This window comes from Rhinolophus ferrumequinum, chromosome 15 (assembly GCF_004115265.2).
Source record: "Rhinolophus ferrumequinum isolate MPI-CBG mRhiFer1 chromosome 15, mRhiFer1_v1.p, whole genome shotgun sequence".
In the NCBI taxonomy this organism is placed as follows: Eukaryota; Metazoa; Chordata; class Mammalia; order Chiroptera; family Rhinolophidae; genus Rhinolophus; species Rhinolophus ferrumequinum.
The window spans coordinates 20,745,001-20,772,003 of NC_046298.1; the positions used below are offsets into that span (position 1 = coordinate 20,745,001).

Sequence of the window (27,003 nt, forward strand, 5' to 3'; positions counted from 1 at the left end):
GCCAAAACATATCAACTTTGCCTCTGAGTTCGTACTCTCTCGGTTATCCAGCACCTGTGAGGTTAGCCTTCCCATCAGCTTTGGCTTTGGAGGAGCTCTTGAATAAACACCCAGGAGTTAATGTGCAAGTGAGTGTGAAATTGATTCTGATCAGAATGAAAATGGGACTTGATGGCTGTAGGCATTTGGGTGAAAAGAATGTACCTTGAAATGTAAGCTGAACAGACCCAATGAGAGAAAGTTGTGTGTCATTAATTTCTATTTTACATTGACATGAACGGAGGCCTCTTAAAAATCATCCAGTATAGAGGTTGGGAGCATTAAACAGACTTCTGGATTTAACTATATTTCTGTGTTATTACTTGAATTGATCTCCACTCTTCACTATTTCTACAAAGCTGGGAGTAGCTGAATAATTATTGACTCAATATACCAACCTAGTCTTATCAGTATATTGTATTTCTTTCAGCAATTACCTAACAAATGGAAGTAAGATTGTTGCCTTATCCTGGAAAGCAGAATACTAACTTCCTAGTAAAATAAGTCCTCCAGGTATAAAAATATAAAAAATAATAATTCTGAGGGTAACAAGTAAATGACTCATCTTTAATTAATTCTTTCTCATGTGATGTTATAATGAGAAGTATTTCATTTGCAATATTAGCAAGGGGATAATCCCAACATTTACTTTAACTTATCCTATCCGATACTTATTACCTATCAGGGTATTATTTATAAATACTTCAGTAAATGATGAAACTAGAGTTTTCTTGTCTCTAGGTAACAGGACTAGCTTTCAATCCCTTCAAGGATTTTGATGACAGGAACATTGTTGGAAGCATCGGAAGAGTATTACTAAGCTCTAATCACAAATTGCTCCAGGTCCATAATTTAATGGAAGATATTGAGGTATGACTTGATTACTAGGGAATAAAATAGAAGGGAATTGGAATTTCTGGAAAATAGAGTAGAAAGATGCAATACCCTAAAGGAACACATTTTAGATTTATGGTAGTGCCATGGTTTTGTTATTAACATTTTTACTTAGGAACTTCTAGAAAGAAGTTAGGAAAAGGTGTTTTAGGTCTCAAACTACATACTCTTCCTTAACTCCTGGCACCATGTTATCTACTAACATTCAAAGAGGATGACCTAGCAAGTTTCATTTCATTGTCATTGTAAAGGAGACAGAAAGACATCAATGGATGGGTCATCTTAAACTTGAAGAGTGATTAACTTCTTATTCTAGATCATGCTCTGGAGAAATGCTAGCATGGAAACCCATCCCACCAGCCTCAACATGAGCACAGGCCATTTTACTGTCACGGTGAACATCACTTCCCTGGAGAAATCCCTAATAGTGTCCATAGAGCCTGAAAGTCCCCTTTCAATGACACTCTACCTGGGGTTCCAGCATCAACTTAACCACACTTACTTCCACCTGAACATCACTCTTCCGAAGGATCAGGTCTGGCAGAAAGGTAAGACCCCACTCAGATGTTCGCAGTTGACTTTGTAATACATTTTTTTCTTTGTTCTTAATTGACTTTTTATTTTGAGATAATTGTAGATGCACATGCAATTGTAAGAAATAAAATGGAGAGAGCTCATATAACTTTCACCCAGTTTCCCCTAATGATAAGATCTTGCATAACTACAATACAGTATCACAGCTGGGAAATGACATTGATGGAATGCATTGACTTTCACCAGTTCTCCAAGCACTTGTGTGTGTTTGTGTGTGTGTGTGTTCTATGTAATTTTACTACATATGTAGATACATGTGACCATTTGTTAAAAAAATGGATTATGAAAGAGTATTTAAAAACAGATGGATTGTGGGATAGATAGAAGTATATACAGAGGGTGCCAAAAAACTGTGTACACATTCTAAGAAAGAAAAACTGTATTAAAATTATAATACTCTATATATACCGATAACAAAAGATGAATACAAGTCACATTTGACTTCTGCAATTACAAGAGGTGCTCAAAGTGGTTACCATCAGCGTCCAGACATTTTTGATTATGGCGAACTACTGCTTGAGCAACGTTGACCAAAGTGTCCACTTGTATACATTTTTTGGCACCCCTGGTATATGTGATAAAGCGAATTTAGTAAAATGTTAATTGTGGAATCTGGTTAGTGATTATATGGGAGTTCACTGTAAAATGCTCTCAACTTTCTATATAGTTGAAAATTTTCATAATAAAATATTGAGACTCCTGCAGAAGTAAAGTTTCAGCACAATGGGTCATATGTATTTCAAACTTCATATATCATAGTTGAATAAATATATCTATGTATATCTATCTATCTATCTATCTATATACATAGATATAGATATATAGATATATAGATATATATATATAATTTATATTTCAACTTTATTTCTAATCCTAATTTGGGTAAGGCCCAGAGATAGCTCAGTAAGTCTTGGTATAAGATCATATAAACTTTAAATGTAATTGAAAAGTCTTAATAAAGAATTACCCTTTTACATTAAAAAAAATGTTGGGAAAAATAATCAGAGTGAATAAAGCATGTTACAGTGTTCCTTCACGACAGTCTTCCTGTATTGAATGAGTTTTTCCTGGCTCTCGCATAGGCCTCGCTAACACAGGACACCGAAGGCAGTTAACTCCCTCTACCGGGCTGCCAGCTACCAAGTTCTGTCTGCATAACCACAGACTCTTTCCTGAGTCAGAACATCTGCTCTGTTTTTCTTGCCGATCTTGGCAAGAAAATCATGTCTCTTGGGGCTGGAAGAAATCTTAGAGATCCTTTAGTTTAGACTCCTTGTTTAAAAGATAAGAAAACTAGAGAGATTGGGTGACTTGCCCTGAACAGCTGCCTGGTGACAGAGCCAGGCCTGAAATCAGGCCTCTGGCCTGCAGTTCGGGCCTCCTTCCCTGGAACCACTCAGTTTCTATCCTGGCTTCGTCCTTGTGTTTCTTTTGTTACCTAGGTCTTCTAGCTACTGACTTTTGTGTGTGATTTAATGTTTCTAAAATTCATAATACATTCTAATTCATTACACCTACGTTTTCATTTATCAAAAGAATATGATTTTTTACTGGGACAGTAGTAATCCAGAGCCCTGGATTGTATCCCTGGTCATTTTTTAAAAAAGCATTTGTAACTCTCGGTTTATTGCTTTGTTTGTGATATAAAATAATAATAGACTCTTCAAAAGAAAGTTTCTAATGGTATTTTTCTCGCCTGCGCAGTGCAGTTAAGCACTCTGCTTTGTTCTCAGATGAGGAGTATACATGGGTGCTGAATCCAGAGAGTCTGCAGTATGGGATTGGCACTTACTACATAACAGCTGTGTTGAATACAAGCAAGGAGCGTGCTCAGCAGGCGTCCACCCTGTTCTCCATCATAACCGCCGTCACTCAGTGCTATTTCTGGGACAGCCACAATGGCACATGGAGGAGCAGCGGGTGTCAGGTCAGAAGTTGTGCCACTTCTCTGCCTCTCTTCTACCTTAGCTGGCGTTCAACATGGTGCATCTGTTAGCTCATTTCCCTTAAAATTGTCAGAGAGGAAATAGAATAAACCAGCCCAGGAAGAAGGAGGAGGGTTTGTGTAGTGGGCTGGGCAAGAGAGTCTCTTTGGAGCAGGCTTGTGCTTTATGTTTGTTTGTTTTTTTTAATTTATTGGGTTGACAATTGTTAGTAAAATTACATAGATTTCAGGTGTACAATTCTGTATCACATCATCTATAAATTACATTTTGTGTTCACCACCCAGAGTCAGTTCTCCTTCCATCACCATATATTTGATCCCCCTTACCCTCATCTCCCACCCCCCCACCCCCCTTACCGTCTGGTAACCACTAAATTACGTTCCCCAGATTAATTTTCAAAACCCCGTGGCCATCTTGTGGTTACTGATTGTTTTCCAATCCCCTCACCTTCCCCCTTACCCCCACCCCCCCGCCCATCTAGTGTAATTTTTTTTTTCGAACATTAGTCTGCGGTGAATATGAGAATTCTAGAAAAAATAATAAAAGCAGTATATGGAAGCTGTTAAATTCTACTAGTGTTAAATATGTTGTGGGTATAATGAAATGAACTTCCTGCTGAAAACAAGGGAATTTTTATACTTAAAAATAAACTATAGGGAGAGATAGTTAACTTTATAATGTTTTATTATTTTATTTCTTATGAAATAAAAAGATTGGGGAGAGGCCTGCCCGGTGGCTCAGGTGGTAGGAGCTCCGTGCTCCTAACTCTGAAGGCTGCCGGTTCGATTCCCAAATGGGCCAGTGGGCTCTCAACCACAAGGTTGCCGGTTCAATTCCTCGAGTCCCGCAAGGGATGGTGGGCAGCGCCCCCTGCAACTAAGATTGAACACGGCACCTTAAACTGAGGGGCCGCTGAGCTCCCGGATAGCTCAGTTGGTTGGAGTGTGTCCTCTCAACCACAGGTTGCCGGTTCGATTCCTCGACTCCCGCAAGTGATGGTGGGCTGCGCCCCCTGCTACTAGCAACGGCAACTGGACCTGGAGCTGAGCTGCGCCCTCCACAACCAAGACTGAAAAGGACAACTTGATGCTGAACGGCACCCTCCACAACTAAGATTGAAAGGACAACAACTTGCTTGGAAAAAAGTCCTGGAAGTACACACTGTTCCCCAATAAAGTCCTGTTCCCCTTCCCCAATAAAATCTTTAAAAAAAAAAAAAAAAGATTGGGGAAAAAAATAAGCTGGCAGATTCTTGTACATTCCAGGCCAGATGGGGACAGACTGTCACTTTCGTGATTATTGCCTAGCCCCAGGTGTCTGCCCACTTTAAAATGGCACTATACATTTTCACAATAATGATTCTGTGAGATCCTGTCTGATTTAAGTCCTGGTTCAGTTGCACAAAGAATGTGGTGCAAGGTTCTGGAAATCATGAGTCTGTTCGTAATCTGAGAAAGTGTCATCCAGAGTTGGAATAGAAGGAAAGAGGATTCTCTTGAAAGACACCTGCACCACTCATGGCCTCAAGCAATGGTTGCTGGGATCATCTGGAGCCTGCTTCTCAATCAAATCCTGAAACTGGAAGCTTGTTAAATAAAATGCAGATTCTGTTGCAGTGAATCTGGGCAGGACCGAGATTCTGCCTTTCTAGCAAACAACCAGGTGATGGCAGTGCCCTGGCCAGGGAAACCACACATTAGGCAACAAGACTTGAGAGCTTTTCTCCTGGCACAACAATGCCCACTGATTGCAAAATGCATCAGGAGATTTCCTGCTTCCTTGAAGCCCAATGTAGTGTTTGAGTCTGTGAAAGGAACAGAGCTGCAGAGAAAGGGATGAGAGTTCCTCCGAGGGCAGAACATAGATTAGGCAATCAGAACTTAACCTTGTGTGGTGGAAAGAAGTTAGTCATAAAGACACTATTTTAGACTTTTCATCTGCATAATTAGAAATGGAATTGGTGATCCAACCTGGAATTAGAATCTATTCGCCTAGTGACATTTTTAAAAATACTTTTTTTAAGAAATGAAGAAATGACATAGGGAAAGTTATACTAAATAATATAAAAAACATTAAACCCACCACTCAGCTTTATCATAAAATTAGTGTTTTGCTCTATTTAGTTCAGATTTTTAAAAAGAATACAATGCTCAGATATAATCAAACTCTTCTGTGTATCCTCCACGGATCTCATTTCCTCCCTCTCCCCAAAGGGTAATCACTGTCCTGGATTTGGTGAGCGTACTCATTCTTCCAGCAAATATTTACTGAGCAGCTCCTACATGCCAGGCCGAAGGCTAGGAACCAGAGATGCAGTGATAGGCTAGACAGTGTCCTGAAGAGCTTGCATTCCAGTGAGGAGACTGACAAAAGGTGACAAGTCAGTGTTGTTTTGGTCTTTGCGTAAATGGCATCACATTATACATGTCCTTCTTTAACTTTTTTTCACTCAACATTTATCCATGTTGATACACATTCTTTTTAACTGCTGCATTGTGTTCCACCAGTTTGCCTCTACTTATTTACTTGTATGTTCTGCCGTTACTGGACATATAGGTTGTTTCCATTTTTTTATAGTTATAAACAGTGCTGACAAAAATATTCTTTGTTATGTCTCCTTGTGCACATGTGCAAAGTTCCCCTAGGGTATATATTCACAACTAGAATTTCAGGATTCAAAGAGTCTGTGCTTCTTCAGCTTTACTAGAAGTTGCCAAACTGCAGTCCACATTGGCTATGCCCGTTTACGCTACCACCAGGCGTGAATAAGCCCACTGGACATTCTTTTCCCACACTGAGTTACCTGTGTTTATGTTTTCTGCTTCTCCCTTCCTGAGCACTCTGTTCAGTTAGCATGAATGTCTTGATTCTCATTCCAGGTTGGCCCACAGAGCACAGTTTGGAGGACTCAGTGTCTCTGTAACCACCTGACCTATTTTGGCAGCGACTTCTTCATTGTGCCCCGGACAGTGAACGTGGAAGACACAATCAAGCTGTTCCTTCGCGTGACCAACAACCCTGTTGGGGTGTCGTTGCTGGCCAGCCTTTTAGGGTTCTATATGCTCATACTTGTGTGGGCTCGGAGGAAGGATCAAGCAGATATGCAGAAGGTGATGAGACTTTGATTCTAAAAGCTTTGCCACAATGTCTTGAGTATGTTGAACAAGATGGGGGAAAGCACCTTCATCAAAAGAGGCAGGTCACGTGGTTCTGGGCAGGGTAGAAATGCAGGTGGGATTTTTCTTAAATTTCTGTTCATATCCACTGTCTCAACACTTAACTCTGTATCTCCATTTTTTTTTTCTTTCAGCCAAGGTTGAACCCCCATATGATACATTTAGGTTAGGAATAAGCCAAAAGAAGACACCTAGAGAACTTAACTATAATCAAATGCAAGTTTATCTCACTTTGTACATAGGACTTGAAAGTTATGTGTAAATCAAATTATAATTTAATTGCAATATATAAGAACCTGTGAGAACTCTTTTTTTGAAACAAACAAACAAAAAAATCCTTTGATGACAGCCTGTTCTTAATTTCTGTTCTGTATCTTTCTTATTCTTGTGTTTTCTGACACTTGGAAATTCTAGAATATACAATATGTCCATTTCTTTGTTGCCGTGTATATGGAATTGGCAGTTTTAGTAAATAAAAATACAGGACACCCAGTTAAATTTGAATTTTAAATAACTAGTGAATGCATTTTTAGTACAAGTATGCCTCAAGTTATTCATTGTTTTTCTAAAATTCAGGTTTTCACTGGGTATCCTGTATGTTGTCAGGTAACTCTATCTGGGTGGGAGGGACGTGGAAAGATTTAGAGGCCCAAGGTCTGATCTATTGATTTAATGACTTTCCTTTTAGAGGTGTAGACCTTGGCCTTTTAGCCCTCATTCCCCCCTCATCACTTAGCTTAGGTCTGCCTATTTCCCTCCTACCTACACCCCAGCTGTAGGGTGGCACATCTGCAGTAGTGTATCCTCCTGTGTCTTAGCTGGAGGAGACAGCTCCACTGTACTCAGTAAAGGTCTGCCAATTTTCTTGGTTCTGCTTTTCTTGCAGGTGAAGGTCACTGTCCTGGCTGATAATGACCCCAGCTCTCAATTTCACTACCTTATTCAGGTCTCCACTGGATATCGAAGAAAGGCCTCTACAACAGCTAAGGTGAATGAAATTAATGTTTTTCATTCATTGCTGTGTGTCTTCTGCCACATGAGATACACTGACTTGGGGATATGCCGGTGTCCTGTAGCATTTACAACAGATCACAAAGAGTGATATTTCCTCATTCTAAATTATAACTCTGAAGGGCCCTTTACACTTGTCTAAGATCCCAAAGATTTCAGCTCAGTACAGTTTTCTCTGCCTTCATCTTTCTCCTTGGGGTTACACCCAAAGAATCATGTGAGAATTTCCTGTATTTTATCTTTCCCTATCACGTTTTAGGTGATTATCACCCTCTATGGATCAGAGGGACGGACTGAACCCCATCACCTCTGGGATTCCCAAAAGGCAGTCTTTGAACGCGGGGGACTGGATGTCTTCCTCCTCAGCACTCAGTCCTCTCTAGGGGAACTTCACAGCCTCCGGCTCTGGCATGACAACTCAGGTGTCAGCCCTTCATGGTACGTACCTAGATCATGCTGGCATGTCGTTTCTTCGCTGTGGATGTTTAGCATTCTGGGGAAAGTCTAGCATGTCATCACAAAAAATAGCAATCAGTAATGCTTTGGGCCAAAGAGTAACAAATGACTATTAGATTTAAATTTCAAAGCTGCCTATAAAGAAGAAACCCTGGAAAACAATATGGAAAATTAACATGATTTTTTGTGGATGGTAGAATGATAGATGTTTTTTTGTTTTTTGTTTTTCTTTTAATTTTCATTAAATGTTGTCATGATTGTGAAGAGAAAATCATAACAATGAAATATTGAAAAGATGCTCAACTTCATTAGTCATCAGGAAATGCAAATTAAAACCACAGTGAGAGAGCACTAAACATTCACCAGAATGACTAAAATTAAAAGTCTGACAAAACCAATTTTGAGTGAGGATGGGGAGCAGTTAGAGCTCACAGACAACTGCCAGTGGGGTTGTAAAATGTGCAGCTACATTGGGAAACATTTTGTCAGTTTCCTATAAAGTTATACACTTACCATATGACCCAGACCCACCCCTAGGTATTTACCCAACATAAATGAAAAAATATGTTCATCCAAGACTTATACACATATGTTCATAGCACTATTATTGTTAGTAGCCAAAAACTAGAAAAACCTCAGATGGCTATCAGGTGAATGAGCAAACAAATGTTAGTAAATTCATTCAATGGAGTATTACTGACAAAAAGAACAATCTGCTGATATAGCCAACGTGGATGAATTCCAAAAAATATCCTGAGTGACTAGCCAGACACAGAAGAATACATACTGTATGATTCCATATGTATGAAATTCTAAACAAAGGCCACCTAACTCATAGAGACAGAAAGCTGGTCAGAAAAGCTCACACCTGGGTCCAGGGGTGAGCCTGAGAGGAATGGACTGGAAAGGGGCACAGGAGAACTTTTGGGGTGATATCTTGATGGTGGTGCTGACACAAGGGTACACATTTGTCAAAACGCATTGAACTGTATTTTTTAAATGATAAAAATATGTAAATTATACTACAATACAGTTGATTTGTTTTTAAAGTACGCATATAGGAAAATGTCTAGAGCTATATATACTAAATTATTATGAGTAGTTGTCTCTGGGTAGTAGGATTATGAATTTTTTAAATTTCCTTCAAAAAAAATTTCCTTCAGTATATTTTTAAGTATTTTCAAAATTTTTAACATTGAATTTGTACAGTTACATTAGATTCTTTTTTTCTCACATATGAAAGAATAAGAAGACAAAAGTTCTGGGCGGTGAACACACAATGTGATAGATAGATGATGTATTACATAATTGTACACCTGAAATCTATGTAACTTTACTAACCATTGTCACCTCAATAAACTTTTAATTTAAAAAAAAAGAAAAGAAAGAAGAAAGTTACACTGGAAGCACAGAAAGCCCATGACTAGTTTCCCATCAGTCAGAACATGAACATTTTCTTCCCTTTTATGCTCTGCTCTTAAATGCAAGCTTTATCTGTACAAGATGCACTAGCTAACTTTAAATCAAATAAACTTAGTCTCCTGTGATTTTATAAACTGCCTCAATTAAAGAGTCCTTAGGAATATTTTAGCTTTAAAGGAGCCTCTATTCCTCATACAGAAAATAACTTTGACCTAAAATTAAACAAAGATTTTGACCAGAGAAATTGAAGTGGTTTCATGACATTAGACATAGACTCTTGGGGAAATAGCATCATCACAGTAAAGGAGGAAGTTAACTGACAAATTGCAAGATGAAGTCAAATAGATTGGTCAGTTAGGTGTTCCAGAGAACAGGTTTGTTGACGGTTGAAATTAGTGGAGAAGTTAGACACATGGTAAAACATTGTGGTTGGAAAAAGGACAAAATCTCAGGGTCTGTGGCTCTATGAAGTCAAAACAAAGCCACAGACCCAAATAGAATAGGTCATTAATATAAATGTTGACGACCATGCCCCAACCCCCATATCCACCCCCTCAAACACTGGTGATAAAAGTTAGAGGCATATGGGATACTTTTAGAGGTGGCAGGGCTGTCACAAGGAAACTTAAAGAATATGTACACACACTGGACTATTCATAGGTTATAGAAATCTGCATTTTGGTGTTCGGTACATGGACTCCCTTAGAGGTTGGGAAGGGAAAAATGGGATCAGCTCTCATTTCTGTAGTTCTTGCCTTGCGATGAAACAATCCATTTACTTGGACACTCTCTGACAGTGCAAGATTACTTCTTTTTTAAATTATTTATTTTTATTGAGGTATATTTAACATACAACATATTAGTTTCAGATGTATACAACACAATAACTCAGTATTTGTATATGCTGTGAAATGATCACGATAAGTCTAGTTAACATCTGTCACCATACGTAGTTACAGAATTTTATTTTCTGGTGATGAGAAATTTTAAGATTTATTCTCTTAGCAACTTTCAAATGTGCAATACAGTATTATTAACTACAATAACGCTGTACATTATATCCTCATGACTTACTTATTTTATAAATAGATGTTTGTACCTCTTGATTCCCTTTACCCACTTCCCCCACCCTCTACCCTTCATCTCTGGCAACCACCAATCTGTTCTCTGTGTATCTATGAGCTTGTTTTTTTCTTAAATTTTCAGATTCCACATATAAATGAGATCATATGGTATTTGTTTTTCTCTGTCTGACTTATTTCACTTAACATAATGCCCTCAAGTTCCATCCATGTTGTTCCAAATGACAAGATTTCATTCTGTGTTATGCCTGAATAATATTCCTGTGTGATTGTGTGTGTGTGTGTACACACCACGTTTTCTTTATCCATTCATCCAATGATGGTTGTTTCCATGGGATTACTTATTACAGCAACTGAGTTGTGCCCACCTCCCTAACACGACTGTCTTCGTTTTACTTTAGGTATGTAAACCAGGTAATTGTCAGTGACATGGCAGGTAAAAGGAAATGGCATTTCCTGTGCAATTGTTGGCTGGCCGTGGACCTTGGAGACTGCGAGCGTGACCAGGTCTTCATAACAGTCTCAAAGAAAGAGCTCTTTTCCTTTAGGTATTGTTGGGAATTGATGGTGTTTACAAGTCTCTGAGGCTCTGTTCATTTTTCTTCATTCTTTTTTCTTTCTATTCTTCAGACTGGATAATTTTAATTGACCTATCCTCAAGTTTGCTAATTATTTCTTCTGCCTGCTCATATCTGTTGTTGAACCTCTTTAGTGAATTTTTCATTTCATTTATTGTATTTTTCAACTGCAACTTTCTACTTGGTTTTTTTTTTAAATCTATGTATCTTTATTGATATTTTCTATTTGGCAAGATATTATTCTCATTTCCTTTAGTTTTTTTAGACATGGTTTCCTTTCGTTCTTTGAACACATTTAAAATAGCTGATTTGAAGCTTTTGTCTTTGAAATCCAATGTCTTGGCTTCCTCAAGGACAATCACTGCTTGTGTGTGTGTGTGTGTGTGTGTGTGTGTGTGTGTGTGCGCGTGCGCACGCGCCCTATATTTTCTTTGCATGTCTTGTTGAAAACTGGACATTTTAAATAATTGAATATGGCCTCTCCAGAAAACAGATTTCCTTCCCTTCCCCCAGGATTTGTTATTCTCAGTGTTTGTTGTTGTTGTTTAGTGACTTTTCTGAACTAATTCTGTGAAGTCTGTCATTCTTTGTCATGGTTGGCAAATGAAGTTTCTGCTGAGTTAGTTAAGTGGTCAGCTAATGACTGGACAGAGATTTAAATGCCTCGAACCAATAAGTCTCCCAGTCTTTGCTGAGGGGTTTTGTGTGCATGTTGTCACATGTCTTCAACACTCAGCAAGGCAATTTACAGCCCTGCCTTAAGTTAAACAATTGCCTGTGAATATTTTTGACAGTGCCTGCAAGAGAAATGCACTTTGCAGTTGGTAAGCACACAGGTCAAGTAAGGACAGTCTTGCAAGTGGGGTTTTCCAGGGAACTATCAGACAGGTCAAATAATCACAATCCTCCAGGAATGAGGCTTTGAAGGAGTTCCAACCCTGTTCTGTGGCTGCCAGGGTGCTAGTTTTCACTGTGATTGAAAGGTGTTGGATTTCAAGGTTACCGTGGAGCTAGAGAAAGGGAGATGGGTTAAAGTGCCACAGAGCTCTCACTGTTCTTACTGATATTCAGCCATTTTTCATGAGTAAACACTCCCAGGTTGCTACAGACCTTTGGTTATTTACCAGAGTTATGAAAATTTTGATTCTGGCTTTTTAAAAGAAGTTTTATCATTGCTTTTATGGAGGAGAGAATTTTCAGAGTTCTTTACTCCACCATTTTCACTGAGCCAGATGGATTTAGATAATTTAGTACTTATTGAAATAGCTGACAGTGTAATAATGTTGTGTCAGTTCCCAGAAGCCCACAGGGTAATGTGATGAGAGCCAGGTGTTACCTGCCCGTGCAGTGGATATACATTACAAAAGAGAAATCCCAAGATTGGGAGACTCTGATCTGATATAGGGGCTGCTGGGAAACCTGCCTCTCCTCCTCTGTGGATTGTGTGTTACTCTGAAACATTAAGTAAATTTCTCAAGGGGTGGTAAGAAGGTGTTTCTATCTTTATACCCTAGAATGTCTCTGGGGAGGGGGGTGTCTCTGTCTTTACAATCTAGAAATTTAAATTTGCTCCAAAGATAGTCACTGTCTCTATCTTTTCAGGGCTGTCTGCTTATACCAAGATACCTTAAAAGAGAGTCCAGATGCAAATTTTTTATTAATGCCTCAATGTAAAGTATTCATGAAGCACTACCTTCCAACACTGCAGAATCTGTCAGTCTAGCTGTTGTTCTTTTAAAGTATACTGCCTTTTCCCTTTTAATATTTTATCTTTATCTTTGATGTTCCAAATTTTACCATAATCCTTTTTACTGTGGATTTAGTTTTTATCCTGTTTGGTACTCAGAAGGCACTTAAAAAATTATTGTGATAAAGTACATATAACATAGACTGTACTTTTAATATGCAGAATCATATCTTTAATTCTGAAAAATTCTCAGATGTCACTTCTGAAAATACTGCTCATCTGACATTCCCTTACTATGTGTTGGAGCTTCTCAAACTATCCTCCATGTTTTTAAACTACTCTTGAGTATTTATTTTCTTTCTGTCTTGTTCTCCTTAAGTGAATGTTATTTCTTTGCTTGTATCTTTGAGCAACCTGAAATTTTAAAATCTGTCACAATGTCCCATAAAATTAATTTCTTCTGGACTGATTATTGATTGTGTTGCCTACCTTTCTCAGCATTAGATTTCTTCTGTGATCAGGAATTTGGGGTTGTGTATTCGAGTGATTTTATTGTTAAATCTAAATATCTCCCCCCACTTCTCTCTGTACCCCGTCTCTCTCTCTCTCTCTCTCTCTCTCTCTCCCTCTCCCTCCCTCCCTCCCTCCCTCCCTCCCTCCCTCCCTCTCTCTCTCTCTCTCTCCCTCTCTCTCTCTCTCTCTGTCTCAATCTCTCTTCACCCTCATCCCTGACTAGTAGTTTTGCTGCTGTTTCTACCCAACCCTTCACATGTCTAGAACTAGGCCTTATTATATTGTAGCATTTTGAAGCTCCTATTCTCAATGAAATTAATGAAACCAGGGCTATTGCATATTGCAGATCTTTTCATGAGCCAGTGGATCTCTTGGCTCAATTCCGGTCATAGGGCTATCCTCTTTCACCCACTTCCCTACCTGTAAATTTGGAGCTCTACGGCAATTTTTTGTTCTGTAGTATCCTTGCATAAGCTCCAGCCTCAATGCTGGCTTCAAGCAGTGAAGTTGGCTTTACTCTCCCTTTCCCCCAGCCTATGAAACATTTTCAGTGTCCTGTCTTCTTCCAGACCTGGAGCCTAATAATCCTGTGCTTCTTTCCCCCTTGTTTTCTCATTGCATTTCTCTTCCTTACAGATATTTGTTTTTAAGCCAGCCAATATTTTTGGTTCTTTATTCCTATGTCTTACTTATAGTTCCTCCACTTTTGGAATAGAGATGGTGCTCAAAATATGTATTTACCAAACTGTCTTGAGTGGAAGCCTAATGCAAACTTTTGAAGAGTAAAAAAGATTTATCAAAACTCTGACAAAGCTAAAACAACAGCTTTTAATTTTAAAATCTTATACAACATAACCTTATCCTCAGAAGCTTTTTACCCTAAAATAATAAAAGAATCATATGATCTGTCATCTGAAAGCCCTTCACAGAGGTGTGGAATAGTGGCCAAGTTGTTGTTACGTAATTTGTTGTGTTTGGGCCAAACACATCTTGGTCTAAGGCACTTTCAGAACGAAATCTCATGTCTTTCCTGTTCTGATGGATCTTGTTAGGCACCTGTTCTCCTCCATGATTGTAGAAAAGTTCACCCAGGATTATCTGTGGCTCTCAGTTGCAACTCGACATCCCTGGAACCAGTTTACAAGAGTCCAGCGGCTCACTTGCTGCATGACCCTTCTGCTCTGCAACATGGTCATCAATGTGATGTTCTGGAAGATAAACGGCACCACTGCCAGGCGAGATGAGCAAGGTATGGATGAGCCCGGATATGTGTTGTTTGTGGTGTGTCACCCACTCTCCTTACTTCCAGGTTAGAAACAGAATCATGATGTGCCTTCGTTTCTCCTTTGCAGCCCTAACATTAGAATACTAGAATACATTAGAACATTTTTTCACTGTTCTCATTCATTAATAAGTGAAGCAGCCTTAGGAACACATCAGGAACTTTACTGACATAATAATTTTCTACCCTTAATAATCATAGTTAAATTGCTACATAAACACTTAAACCTGGGAAAGGCATGACTTTCTGATGATTTCAGTGGTTGGAGAGGAAGATTGATATAATGCTTTTCTTTCAGTGGGTCCATTTGCTGTGACCTGGTCCGAACTACTTATCAGCATCCAAACTGCTGTCATTCTCTTCCCAATCAACCTTCTAATTGGGCAGCTCTTCCCATTGATTCAGCCACAGGAACCACTGCCTCTCCTTCCACCCATCCAGGCCTCCTGCCCCTCAGATGCTTCTTTTGAGCCTCTCTCTCGCACAAAGGTAGTTGAGGTAAGCCTGGTATGAAATTTTACAGGTAAATTGCCTGCTCCCTTTCACAATTTAGTGGGAAAGACCAGTGAAAATCATCTCCTAGAAGGCTCTCGGGTCCTGTGAACCTTACTAGCTTTTCCCTAATACCTGTCCCCTAAGTTGTGATCCATCATGCCTCTAGTTTTTATCCTGATTATGAAGTATTCTGAGGACTGAATGTGAGTGCAGAATGTACTACTGTGGAGTTGTTCTAGCTTTTAATGTTTGATCAGACTGTCCCTTCTTTTTTCATTCTATATTCTCTCATAAAACTACTGTAATTTTGTTGTTTTTTTCTTAATTTTTTATTGGGGAACAGTGCGTTTCTCCAGGGCCCATCAGCTCCAAGTCTCCAAGTCGTTGTCCGTCAATCTAGTTGTGGAGGGTGCAGCTCAGTTCCAAGTCCAGTCACCGATTTCAATCTTTAGTTGCAGGGGGCGCAGCCGGCCATCCCACATGGGAATTGAACCAGCAACCTTGTTGTTGAGAGCTCGTGCTCTAACCAACTGAGCCATCTAGCTGCTCCTCATAAAACTGGTTTTGAAGCTATTGGGAGGTGACTTCTTTTTTAAAAAGTAGAGAAAAATGAAAAATGGAGGTTCTTTACAGTTATCAAATGTTCCTCTGAGTAAAGAAACAGCCTTATTACCATCTATTATTGCTTCCAGTCCTGGGTTAATGTAAAACAGACTGACTTTTTCTCATCTTGGTTCTTCATTCAGGATTTGAAAGAAACTGTGGGATTTCTGCTCAGGAGAAATATGTACCTACTCTCAGAGTGTGAACAATCTTCATGGAGTTCTTACAACATTAACCAGCTGGTGACACTTTTATCCAGCCTCATTTATTCTCACTTAGAGGGTCAAGGCTATCATCAGCAGACAGGACCCTGCTGGGCAAATGGTAAAGCTCAGTAGGTTTTAGTGACTACTCTCTTCTCTGCCTCCCACTCCCTGGCATGTCTCTTACTTTCTTACTCATTCTTAACCTGTCAGCATAACCAACAGGCACAATTCAACCTTCTGCTTGTTTTAATTTCCTTAAGCTTCCAATATTGAGCTGATTACTTTGAGCCTTCTGATGGTTTTTGAGACAGTTTATCTGGTGATACAAAGTAAAGGATTAAGAAAAAACCCACAAAACATTCTCTGTATCAAACCCTCATGTGCATCTGCTTTGTTGGAGACTATTGAAACTTGTCAATTCTTTTTCATCTACAGAATTGTGAGATTATGCCATTTATGGATTCTCGAATATAGTTTGGCCCTCCTGGGCATTTACCTAGTATAGGTCATATGTACTGCAGTTGTGAAAAAGCTCAATCAGGTTTTAAAAGTCTGTAGCTCAAAGCATAGAATTTTAAAAATTTTTACACATTTTACCAGCGTGGTCAGAGAAGACAAAAATATTGTAGGTGTTGGGTCCCACCTCCATTAGTCTAGGAAATTTAACCTCACCATCAATTAATGAACTGCTAAACTCTACCAGTTATTACTATTTGTTGAAATCTTCCACTTATTAAAGTGTCAACCTGGAATATATTTTCAGTGATTCCTGAAAACCACAATCATTTCTGCTGTTACCTGCTCAGAGTTGTGCAGAGGCTGCAATCTCACTTATGCACGCTGGGTCCCACCCAGGTTGACCAGCCTACTAACTTCCTAGATGCAGCCAGCGAACTGCAAAAACTCCAGGAATTCCTAGAAACACACATGCTTCCCACAGAGCAAGAGCCATCCAGGTAATGCACCAACCACACCTGCTTTCTTTGTCATCTGTAATCTTCCTGCCCTCTCTCAGCTGTTGCTTATGAGTATTACTTCAACTTCTTAAGGGAAGCAACCAGTTTCCCCATCCTGAGCCCAGAAGGAGGGAAGAAGTCCACCTCTTATGGCCTGCCCGGATGGTTGACTTATATCTGCTGGCTCTTTCTGGGTGTCACTAACCTGGCCACAGCCTTTTTTACAGCACTTTATACCCTGGAACTGAACAAAGATCAAGCCACAAGCTGGGTTATTTCATTGATTTTATCAGTGCTTCAAAACGTCTTCATCATCCAGCCAGTAAAGGTACGTGACCAACGGGCCAGGTTACACTGGCATGGGAGGAAGCATTATAGTTACAGGGAGCTTGGGAAACTAAGGTCCATGGGTGCCAATCCAAGATGCCTAATGGTTCTGACAATTTGACCGCCAGAAAAACAAATAAGAAGGGAAAAATTCGTTAAGAGTATGTGTGAAGTAGTCACAAGAAACTAACAAGAACTGATTAGTAGAAGTATAACAAAAAAGGTTTGGGGAGTTAAGAGAGACGAGTTAAAAAAAAATAAATTGACAACAAACTACTTTGGGAAAAAAAGCAACATAAAACTTTAAAAACATTTAATTAAGGAAAATGTCAAACCTACAGAAAAGAGTGCAGGGAGTAGTATATGATGAACCCTAAAGTTGTATTACCTAGCTCAAACAATTACCAATTCATGGCCAATCTTGTTTCATCTATTTTGAAGAAAAAAATGCCAAACTTCATGTTTTATCTGTAAATATTTGTCTGTATATTTCTAAAAGATAGGGACTCCCCTTTTAAAAACCTAAATATAAATCCATCATCACACCTAAATAAATTAGCAATAATTACTTAATATCCAGACAACTATATGATTGTATTTAACACTACCAAACTAGACACTTTAAAAAGGTTGATGGTAAGGCTTTTGTTATGTCTGTTGTACAGTTTTTTAAAAATTCAGTGTTCAGATATTTTCCAGTTGTCTCATAAATGTTTGTTTTACAGTTTTGTTCAAATCAAGATCCATATAAGGTCCATTTGTTGCAACCAGTTACTATGTCTCAAGTATTTTTAATACTTAATCTACAGGTTCCCCCTCCCTTTCTCTCTTTCTCTCTCTCTTTTATTTTTGGTATTATTCTCACATTATATTTGTTAAAGGAACCAAGTTGTTTGTCCTATAGAGTTTCCAATATTCTGGATTTTGGTGACAGGATTGCCTCTGCTTTAAGAGCCCTAGAGGATGGGCCTGAGCTCCCACAAGTAAAGCTGTGGAGCTTTTAAAACTGGTGATGCCCAGGCCTCTCTCCAAACCAATTCAATCATAATTTCTGGAGCTGGGCTCCAAGCCCCAATTGGTTTAAAGCTCCCAGGTGACTCCAGTGTACCTCAAACGGGTGACCCCATTTGAGACCCACTGATCGTAGAAGAGTGACTGAATACAAAGTGTAGGTAGATCTTAATTTTTAAAAACTGCTGGAGGAGACAGACTGAAAACTAACAAGAGCTCTTACAGTAATTGGATTACAGCAGATCCTCGAATAATGTATTTTCATTCAACGTAGTTTTATTATAATGATGAGGAAAAAAAATCGATTCACAGCCAGGGCTATTTTCTATGTGGAGTTTGCTCATCCTCCTCATGCCTGCGCGGGTTTTCTCCACGCACTGTACTCAGTTTCCTCCCCCATCCCAATGCTACATTGGCATGTCTACATTGTCCCAGTCTGAGTGAGTGTGTGGGGGTGTGCGTGGCCCTGCGATGGAAGGGCGACCTGTGGAGAGTGGGGTCCCGCCTTGTGCCCTGAGCTACAGGGAGAGGCTCCAGCCACACAAGACCCCGAGTTAGAATAAACAAGTTGGAAAATAATCCGGTTGGAAAATAATTATGTTACTGGTTTTCATTAATCTTTCTCAAATGTATGTAGAGATCTCATTTATTTCAATGTTTTCTTTTAGAAGTGTTTTGGGTCTTTATTTAGAAGTGTGGTGATGTTTTTGTGACCAGAAGTACGCCATAGGAACTTAACTCTTGTTTCTATCAATTAGCCTCTGGTAAAGTTAGTTTCGCTATGTTGTCTCACTTGAAGTCACAGTTTCCAAGAACCTATCTATGATGTTATGTGAGGACTTACTGTATATCAGACACACAAACAAAGGCTGTCAGGAAATGAAAAATGTGATTTACAAAGTCTAAAGCTCAGAAGTTGAATTGAAGAAGAATATGTCACTATTGAGACCCAAATTGATGACCAGGAAGATAAAATAAAATAATACAAAACATAAAACATATATAAAAATGTTGAAATCATAAAGAAATAGACACGTAGACAGTAGTTCTAGGGTAACCAGCATGCAGATAATAGGAGTGGTAATAATTAGACAGTTGAAAAAAAAATCCCACTATTGGCAAAGAAATATTGAATTTATCTGTTGAAAGGTCTCAACTAGTTCCAGGCATAATTAATTTTAAAAGACACACACTGAAATGGAGGATAGCAGTTCTGGGATGGGGCCGAAGACTCTGCATTCCTGACGAGTTCCAAGGTGATGCTGACACTGCTGGCCCCTGGGTCACACTTGGATTGGTTCACTCTGAGGAAAAAAATCTAGTTTCTTTGAAAAGTCAATATCATAAAAAATATGAATGGAATAGGACTGTTCTAGATCTTTTGAATAAATGAGACATTTTAATATGGATAGGCTATTCTAGGAAACTATTGATAATTTCCTTAAGTGTGAGAATGGTATAAGAATGTCTGGATTTTTAGGTGATGCGTGCCTGAATACAGGCAGTCCTGGCTTTGCACTGTTTCAGTGTGCAGAAATTCCAGTTAGCATGGTCTAGTTAAATAACAACAGTTTCCCAGCAAGACAGTTCAAACCTCAGTTACCATGTTAACTGTGATTGCATCAAGTACAAACTGGGGCTAGCTGTTCAGGGGAGATTTCAGTTGGACTCAATGGCCAGGTGTACTTTCTACACCTTTCCCCCAGTGTAGTCCTCGGGCCAGTCCACTAGGGGGCGACCTTAAGTCTTCAGAGCAGACACACCCAGAATTGCTGCCTGAAATCCATTAAACTCCAAAAGTAGAAGCAGCAAGAAGGACCTCAAACCCTCCTCTAGGCTTCAGGCCTGGCCCTGGCCCAGTTGGCCCACCCTGTGAAGCCGGGGCAGAGCAGAATGGTCCACCTGTAGGTAGGCCAGCCCGGAAAGAGGGAGGGAATCACCTGCACAGATTCTTCCCAGTGAGGTAAGGTGGGGGAAACGGTGTGTGGAATATCAACGTGTCCTTTATTCTCCTGAGAACTGGAGCACTTTCCTCTTCCATGAAAATTTAAGGAGTGAGGAATACTTAAGATCGTACTCAATTCTAAGATTCCATGACTTCTTTAGCAAAACATATTTAATCCTTGAAACTTTGAAGTGTAGCTTCTCCAGTCTAGCTCATCGAAGGACTTCCAAAGACAGGTGTTATTGAACAGCTTAGACAAATCATCACAAATCATTTAATAGTAAGCCTTCCTAGCCAAGCAGATTAAAGACTACAGGCAAAAATACAAATACTAGCATTTATTTAGACACTTGGGACTCTTCCAGGTCTCATGATTATGCAAAAATAATTATGAAATTATTTAATCCTCAGTTTTCCATAAAAATGGCCAAATAATCGAAATTTATTAATAATACCTTCATCTTTACATGATGATGTCACCTTCTTGGATCCTGTAATATTTGCTCATTAGTTTCTCTGATGATTTTCCTGTCTAGGTAATCTTCTTCACATTGTTATTTTCGCTGATTCTGAACAGGATGCCATGGCTTGCCAAAGAGAAGCAGCAAACGATGAGGATCTTGGCACTCTCAGGTAATTCAAGTAGTTCTAAGTACTAATATCTAATTTTGTGAAGGGCGGATTGTATCAGAACAGTGCATGTAGCCGACTCACTGACTCAGGCAGTTTTGTCCATTGGGGGAATCTTTAATCAGCTGGTTGCTCCTCCTCCAGTGTCCAAGGCCAACCAATACTCATTCCACGTTCCTCCCTAGACCCTGTCACCCTCTCCCTCAGTGCTCCAACTCTCCCTGTGTTCTGGGTCTCCTCAATCTCTTCCTCACTCCTGAGCCCCACATGTTGCCAGCTGCTCACCATCTGCGTCTGAATGCCTACAGGCATCTCAAGTTGAACGTGCTCCCCACACACATACTTGCCTGCCCCACAAATCTACTACTTCCCTATATTTTTTCATCTCCATTAAGAGCATTGCCATTGTCTCAAAATGTCACAGTAATCCTAAATTCCTCTCTTATTCCTCACATTCAGTCACCAAGCCTGAGGGAGTCTACCCTGTAACTGACTAGAGCTACTTATACATGTGGACAAGCTGCACAAACACAGTGGAGGGCAGAAAAGCAACTTGCAGAAAAGTTAACACAATATTTTAAATCATGCAAAACAATGCATGTCTTGCTTGGAGGATTTTTTTTTATGAAGAAATGCATGGAAATGATAAACTCCAAAATTCAGGAGAGGGTTACCTCTCTGAAGGAAACCAGTGATAGCACCACAGAGGTACACAGCAGACTGTTGGCAGGCACAGATTTCTAAGCTCAGCAGTGAACACACTACTGAGGGGTAGCCACACCCCATTCCTTATGAAATTAAAAAAATTAATAAGCCAACTATAAGTCTTTATAGTCCTCATTTCATTTCTCCATGCTCTTGAATTGCTGTTCCCATCTGCCTAAAATGACTTATTTTTTCTTATCCTCGTCCTCGTCCATCTGGAGAGTTCTATCTGACTATAATACTTCAAAACAAAAAAAATGTTACTTCCTCTGTGATGCCTTCCCCAACCTCCACTCTACTCTCTCCTCTACCTCTCTCTGCCTCCCCCTGAATCATAGCATATCCAAAATTTTAACAACACGAGAGACATGATACTACAGTTATGTGTCGGCATAGGCTGCTTAGTTACTAACCCGTTGAGAAGTCTTATTTAAGGGGAAAGGGGGCAATTTTAGGTGAGATGGTCCCGAAATAAGAACCAGATGTTGTTTGTAGTTCATATATAGACCCCATGACTGATGGGCGTGGGGCGAGAAGAGGGGTCTGTTTGTGGAAGGGTTGCTAGTTTCTCAGGGCTTGGTAGTTAAGAACTGTTTCTAGGCTGTGATACACATGTTGACTGGAAATGATTTGGCTTAATGTATGTAAAATAAATGATGATATGTACTATGTAATATCAAACATTATTGTGATGTGGATATGCATGTGATAAAGTTAAATGTATGTCCGAGGACCAGTTATGTATTATGTAATACATATAAGATTGATGTACGACGTGTGATTACAGTATTACTTTTACTGTAATAATTTTTTTTTAATTTAAAAAAATTATTACAGTAAAAGACACATTGCCTTTAATCCTCCATAGAATACTCTGCCTCACTTTGAACACACTTATCCCATCATTCTTGCCACTTTCTGAAGCAGTTCTGGAAGTCCTCTTTCGTCAGTGTCTTTAGTTGTGCTGTCGTGGCTGCCTCGATGTCCTGAATCATTTTGACTTTGGAGAAGAGCCAGAAGTTGCATGGTGCCAGATCTGGTGAATTAGGTGGAGGAGGACACACTGTAATGTTTTTATTTGACAGAAATTGCTATACTAGAAGCGATGTGTGACACGGAGTGTTGTCATGGTGGAGGATGATTTATGGCACACTTTAAAACACACCTTGTCTCACACCCTATTGACTGCATTGAACAAGTTGAAATTTGTTACACCCTGTTACTAAGGTTCGACACACTGCTTCCCCTATTGAAGATCCCTGCCTTTCCGTTGGATGGCACTCGGCAGCAGCATTCGCTGTATTTTGTGATCACAACGGAAAGGCTCCATGTCACACGTGGCTTCTGCTATGGCAATTTCACTCAAAGACATTACAGTGTGTCCTCATCTTCCTTATTCACTGGATCTGGCACCGTGAGACTTCTAGCTCTTCCCCAAAATCAAAATGACCATGAAAAGTAAACGCTTTGAATCGCTTTAGGACATCAAGGCAGCCACGACAGCGCAAATAAAGATACTCACGAAAGAGGACTTCCAGAACTGCTTCAGAAAGTGGCAAGAACAATGAGATAAGTGTGTCCAAAGAGAGGGGGAGTATTTTGAGGGGGATTAATGGTAATGTGTCTTCTACTGTAATAAATTTTATTTTATTTTATTTTTTAATTTAAACATTCACCATATTTTTTTCTAACACCTTCATACATGTTTATATGTATGGGGTAAATAATGTATGATTATATAATACATAAGTATGTACTATATATCATTTATGTATTATACATGTGGCATATTGTTTAATGCACAAAATACATAGTGATGGGTGAATTTGTAAAATATTTCGATACTGGCGTAACACATAGGATTAATTTCATCCCACTCATATAGGGTGCTTCAGGTAGTTTAAGTAGAATTTCAGCTTTGGGTAATGACAGTGGAGCTAGGGCTTCTTTGTTGAATCCTAGGGGGAATTGTTGCTCCCCTTCTTTCTGGTTTATGAGACCAAGGTACTAGATATACTACAGAGACTCTCCATTTTCCGAGGTAGCTTTCTCTAATATTTGTGAGGGGCCTTAGTACAGAATAAGGAAAAAGAATAGAATAGATGCTGGCTGGCCAATGATGATAAATGGCTGTTCAACTGGTTGTCCCCCAGTTTACGTCAGTGTTAGTAAGCCTGCTACTAGTAGTCAGAACAGGCATTGGCTGAGGGATGGGAAGGCTATGCTTCAGTGGGCTTTTTGTTTGCTTTTGTTTTTGTTTTGTTTTAGTGTAAAATTTTATTTGCTAAGGTTTAATAATTTTTAAATTTAACTTGCTTACTTTAATGCTTCAGTGTTTTGATGTATGGTGTATTGGGATAATGGTGAGGACTAAGATTGAGAAAATTAGGACTAGTATGTCTCTGGTTTGTTGGGAATGAATCATAGGTTTGCATAGGCAAATAGGAAATACCATTCTGGCTTAATGTGTGGGGGAGTATTTAAGGGGTTGGCTGGGGTATAGGTGGTGTCTGGGTCTCCTAGGAGGTCAGGTGAAAATAGGACTAATGTGAATAATGTTAAAATTAGGAGTAAAAGTTCTAGGATATATTTGATTGTGTAGTACGGATAGAAGAGATGTCTGTCAGATGCGATTCCAGTTGGGTGGTTGGATCCTGTTCTGTGAAAAAATAGAAGTACATTTACTAGAGCTGAGATAATAAATGGAAGGATGAAGTGGAAGGCAAAGAATCGGCTGAGGGTGGCTTTGTCAACTGAGAATCCTCCTCAGACTCACTTGACAAGGCCGGTTCAGAGGTAACGGATTGCCGAAAGATTTGTAATGACTATTGCCCCTCAGAAAGATATTTGATCTCATGGTAGTACACAACCTATCAGTGTTGTCACAATTACAGTAACTAATAAAATGATTCCCATGTTCCAGGTCTCTGTGAATGTGTAAGACCCATAATGTAGGCCTCATCCCACGTGTAAAAACAGGCAGATAAAGAAGAAGGATGCTGGCATGTAGATACCAGATAATTCAGCCATAGTTTACGTCCCAGCCCATGCAGGTTACGGAGAAGAGCAGTGATAGTGTCTGGTGTGTAATGTAGAGCTAGGAAAAGTCCTGTTAGGATTTGCAGGACGAGGCAGATTCCTAGAAGAGACCTGAAGTTTCATCATCAGGAGACATGTGATGGAGCTGGTAGGTCAATGAATGGGTTGTTGAGCATTTTAATTAGTATGTGGGATTTTAGGATGTTGGTCATTACTGTTCTTACAGTTGAAATACAATGATGATTTGTCATGTCTCTGGTTATGGATAGATCTCATGTAAGAATAATGCCATGTATTTATTTTAACACACAATATTAATTTGTGGTTAGTTTTGTAGGGTTTCTTTCAAACCCCTCACCAATTTATGTGGGACTTGGGTTGATTGTGAGTGGTAGGTTTGGTTGTCGGATTGTGATGAATTTTAAATGGCCTTTTTGGGCTTAATAGTATTTTTAATTTAGGGAGAATGTTAGTAGTCTTTGGTTATACAACTGCTATGGCTACTGAACAATATCCTGAGATGTGAGTTTCTAGTAAAACTATCCTGGGAGCATTTCTCTCTGGTTTAATTATAGAAGTGACATGAATTTTGTACACTGAAAAATGAGGTGGAGGTTGTATTGAAGTTTAACGGGCCAGGGGAGTGGGTTATTTATGATATTGGGGATTCTGGATTCTTCAGTAAGGAAGCTGTGGGTGTTGCTACTTTATATAGTTATGGTACTTGATTGGTAGTGGTTACGAGTCGACCCTTGCTTATTGGAGTCATTATTATAGAAATTACTCATAGAAACTAAGCATAATCAGGCTTAGGGTCAGTGCAATGAGAAAAGAGAAGTACAATTTGACTAGGCCTTTTCGGTTCTAGTGTAGAAGCTTTTATTTGGAATTGGGAGATTGATTTTGGCAAAGCATTTTCTAATCAGATTAGGTCAAGCAATAGTGATGCCGATTTTTGGCTTGCTGATAAGTTCATGAATGGTGGGAGGTGGTGTATGATAGAAAATATCCAGGAAGTTTAGAGAATTTGAATAGGTTTGAAGGACAATTTTAGATTTTGTGTTATAAGGTTGAGTTCAAGTGCCAGAACAAAGCCTAGAACAGTTACTCCTATTCTTTATCTGCCTGTTTTTACACATGGGATGAGGCCTATGTTATGGATCTTACACATTCACAATGAAACCAGAGAGAAATACTCCCAGAACAGTTTTACCAGAAACTCACATCTAGGGCTGTTAGTTTCACATAATAAGGCATAGTTATCTGTGGAATAGTTGTTGGGGAAATATTGTTGGAAATAAAGAAACCAGTAAAGATGCTTCTGACTAAGATGTTTAACAGTTTGTTAGGGGAGAGTTGTTTTCATTAATTGAGTAGGAAAGTGTGGTTGTCCTAGGAGTGCGAAGAAGATTTGAGTACTATAGACAGCTGTTAGGGAAATGGCAACAAGGGTGATTAGTAGGGCTCAGGCATTGGGATACGATGTATTAGCGGTTTCGGTGATTAAGTCTTTGGAGTGGACTCCTGTGAGGAAAGGCGCTCCTGTTAGTGCTAGGCTTCAATAATGAGTGCGGTTGTGGTGAAGGTAATGCTTTGAATAGGCCACGTGTTTTTCCAATATCTTGTTTGTTGTTTAGGTTATAGATAATAGACCCAGGACATAAGAGTAGTATGGCAGTGAAGAGTGTAAGTGTGCAGCTGTGGAGAAATGCTAGATGTGGTTGGTAAATGCCAATGGTCACTATTAGTAGGCCTAGTTGGCTTAAGGTAGAAAAGGTGACAATTGTTTTTTAATATAGTTTTAAGTAAGAGCGTAGAGTGCTGTGAATAATTTGGTAATGGCTCCTAAGCATAATATTGTTTGGATAAGCTTGAGGTTTTCTGTTAATGGGTAAAATCAGATTAGTAGGAAGATGCCTGCTATGACTATTATACTTGAGTGGAATAGGGCTGAGATGGGTATAGGGCCTCCTGTAGTGGAAATCATGGTTGAAGTCCAAATTGGGCAGATTTTCCAGTTGCAGCTAGGAGGAGCCCAGCCAGTGGGAAATTAGTATTGCTAAGGTTGAATAAAATCTGTTGAAGATTTCATGAGTTAAAATTGAATAAAAATCATGCTATTGGCATAATAAATCTGATGGCTCCGATTTATAAGATTGCTTAGAGAGCTGCAGTGCTTGTGTCTGTTCAACTATGTCATCACCTGTATAGTAAGAATGATAGAATCCTCATCCAGTGAATAGTTGAAAGATTGTTAGTGGTGACTAAGATTAGTATTGTAATGAGAAATGTAAGGACATATTTTTAAAATAGGTTAAATTTAGGGTGAGTGTATACATCATGTTGAGAATTCTATGATCGATCATGTGACAAATGGTGCTACTGGTATAAATATTATTGAGAATT

General features: G+C 39.2%; 1 protein-coding gene across 1 annotated transcript in view; it reads left to right on the plus strand.

Annotated features, from left to right (window-relative positions):
• The window catches only part of PKD1L3 (polycystin 1 like 3, transient receptor potential channel interacting), a 66,043-nt gene that overhangs the window by 18,526 nt on the left and 20,514 nt on the right, over positions 1–27,003 (plus strand). Inside the window, 14 exon segments of the mRNA XM_033129221.1 lie at positions 2–128; positions 781–909; positions 1,250–1,481; positions 3,261–3,454; positions 6,353–6,583; positions 7,536–7,637; positions 7,920–8,098; positions 11,022–11,168; positions 14,451–14,647; positions 14,979–15,178; positions 15,922–16,102; positions 16,748–16,940; positions 17,034–17,268; positions 20,760–20,856. Coding sequence (XP_032985112.1) covers positions 2–128; positions 781–909; positions 1,250–1,481; positions 3,261–3,454; positions 6,353–6,583; positions 7,536–7,637; positions 7,920–8,098; positions 11,022–11,168; positions 14,451–14,647; positions 14,979–15,178; positions 15,922–16,102; positions 16,748–16,940; positions 17,034–17,268; positions 20,760–20,856 — 2,444 coding nt within the window.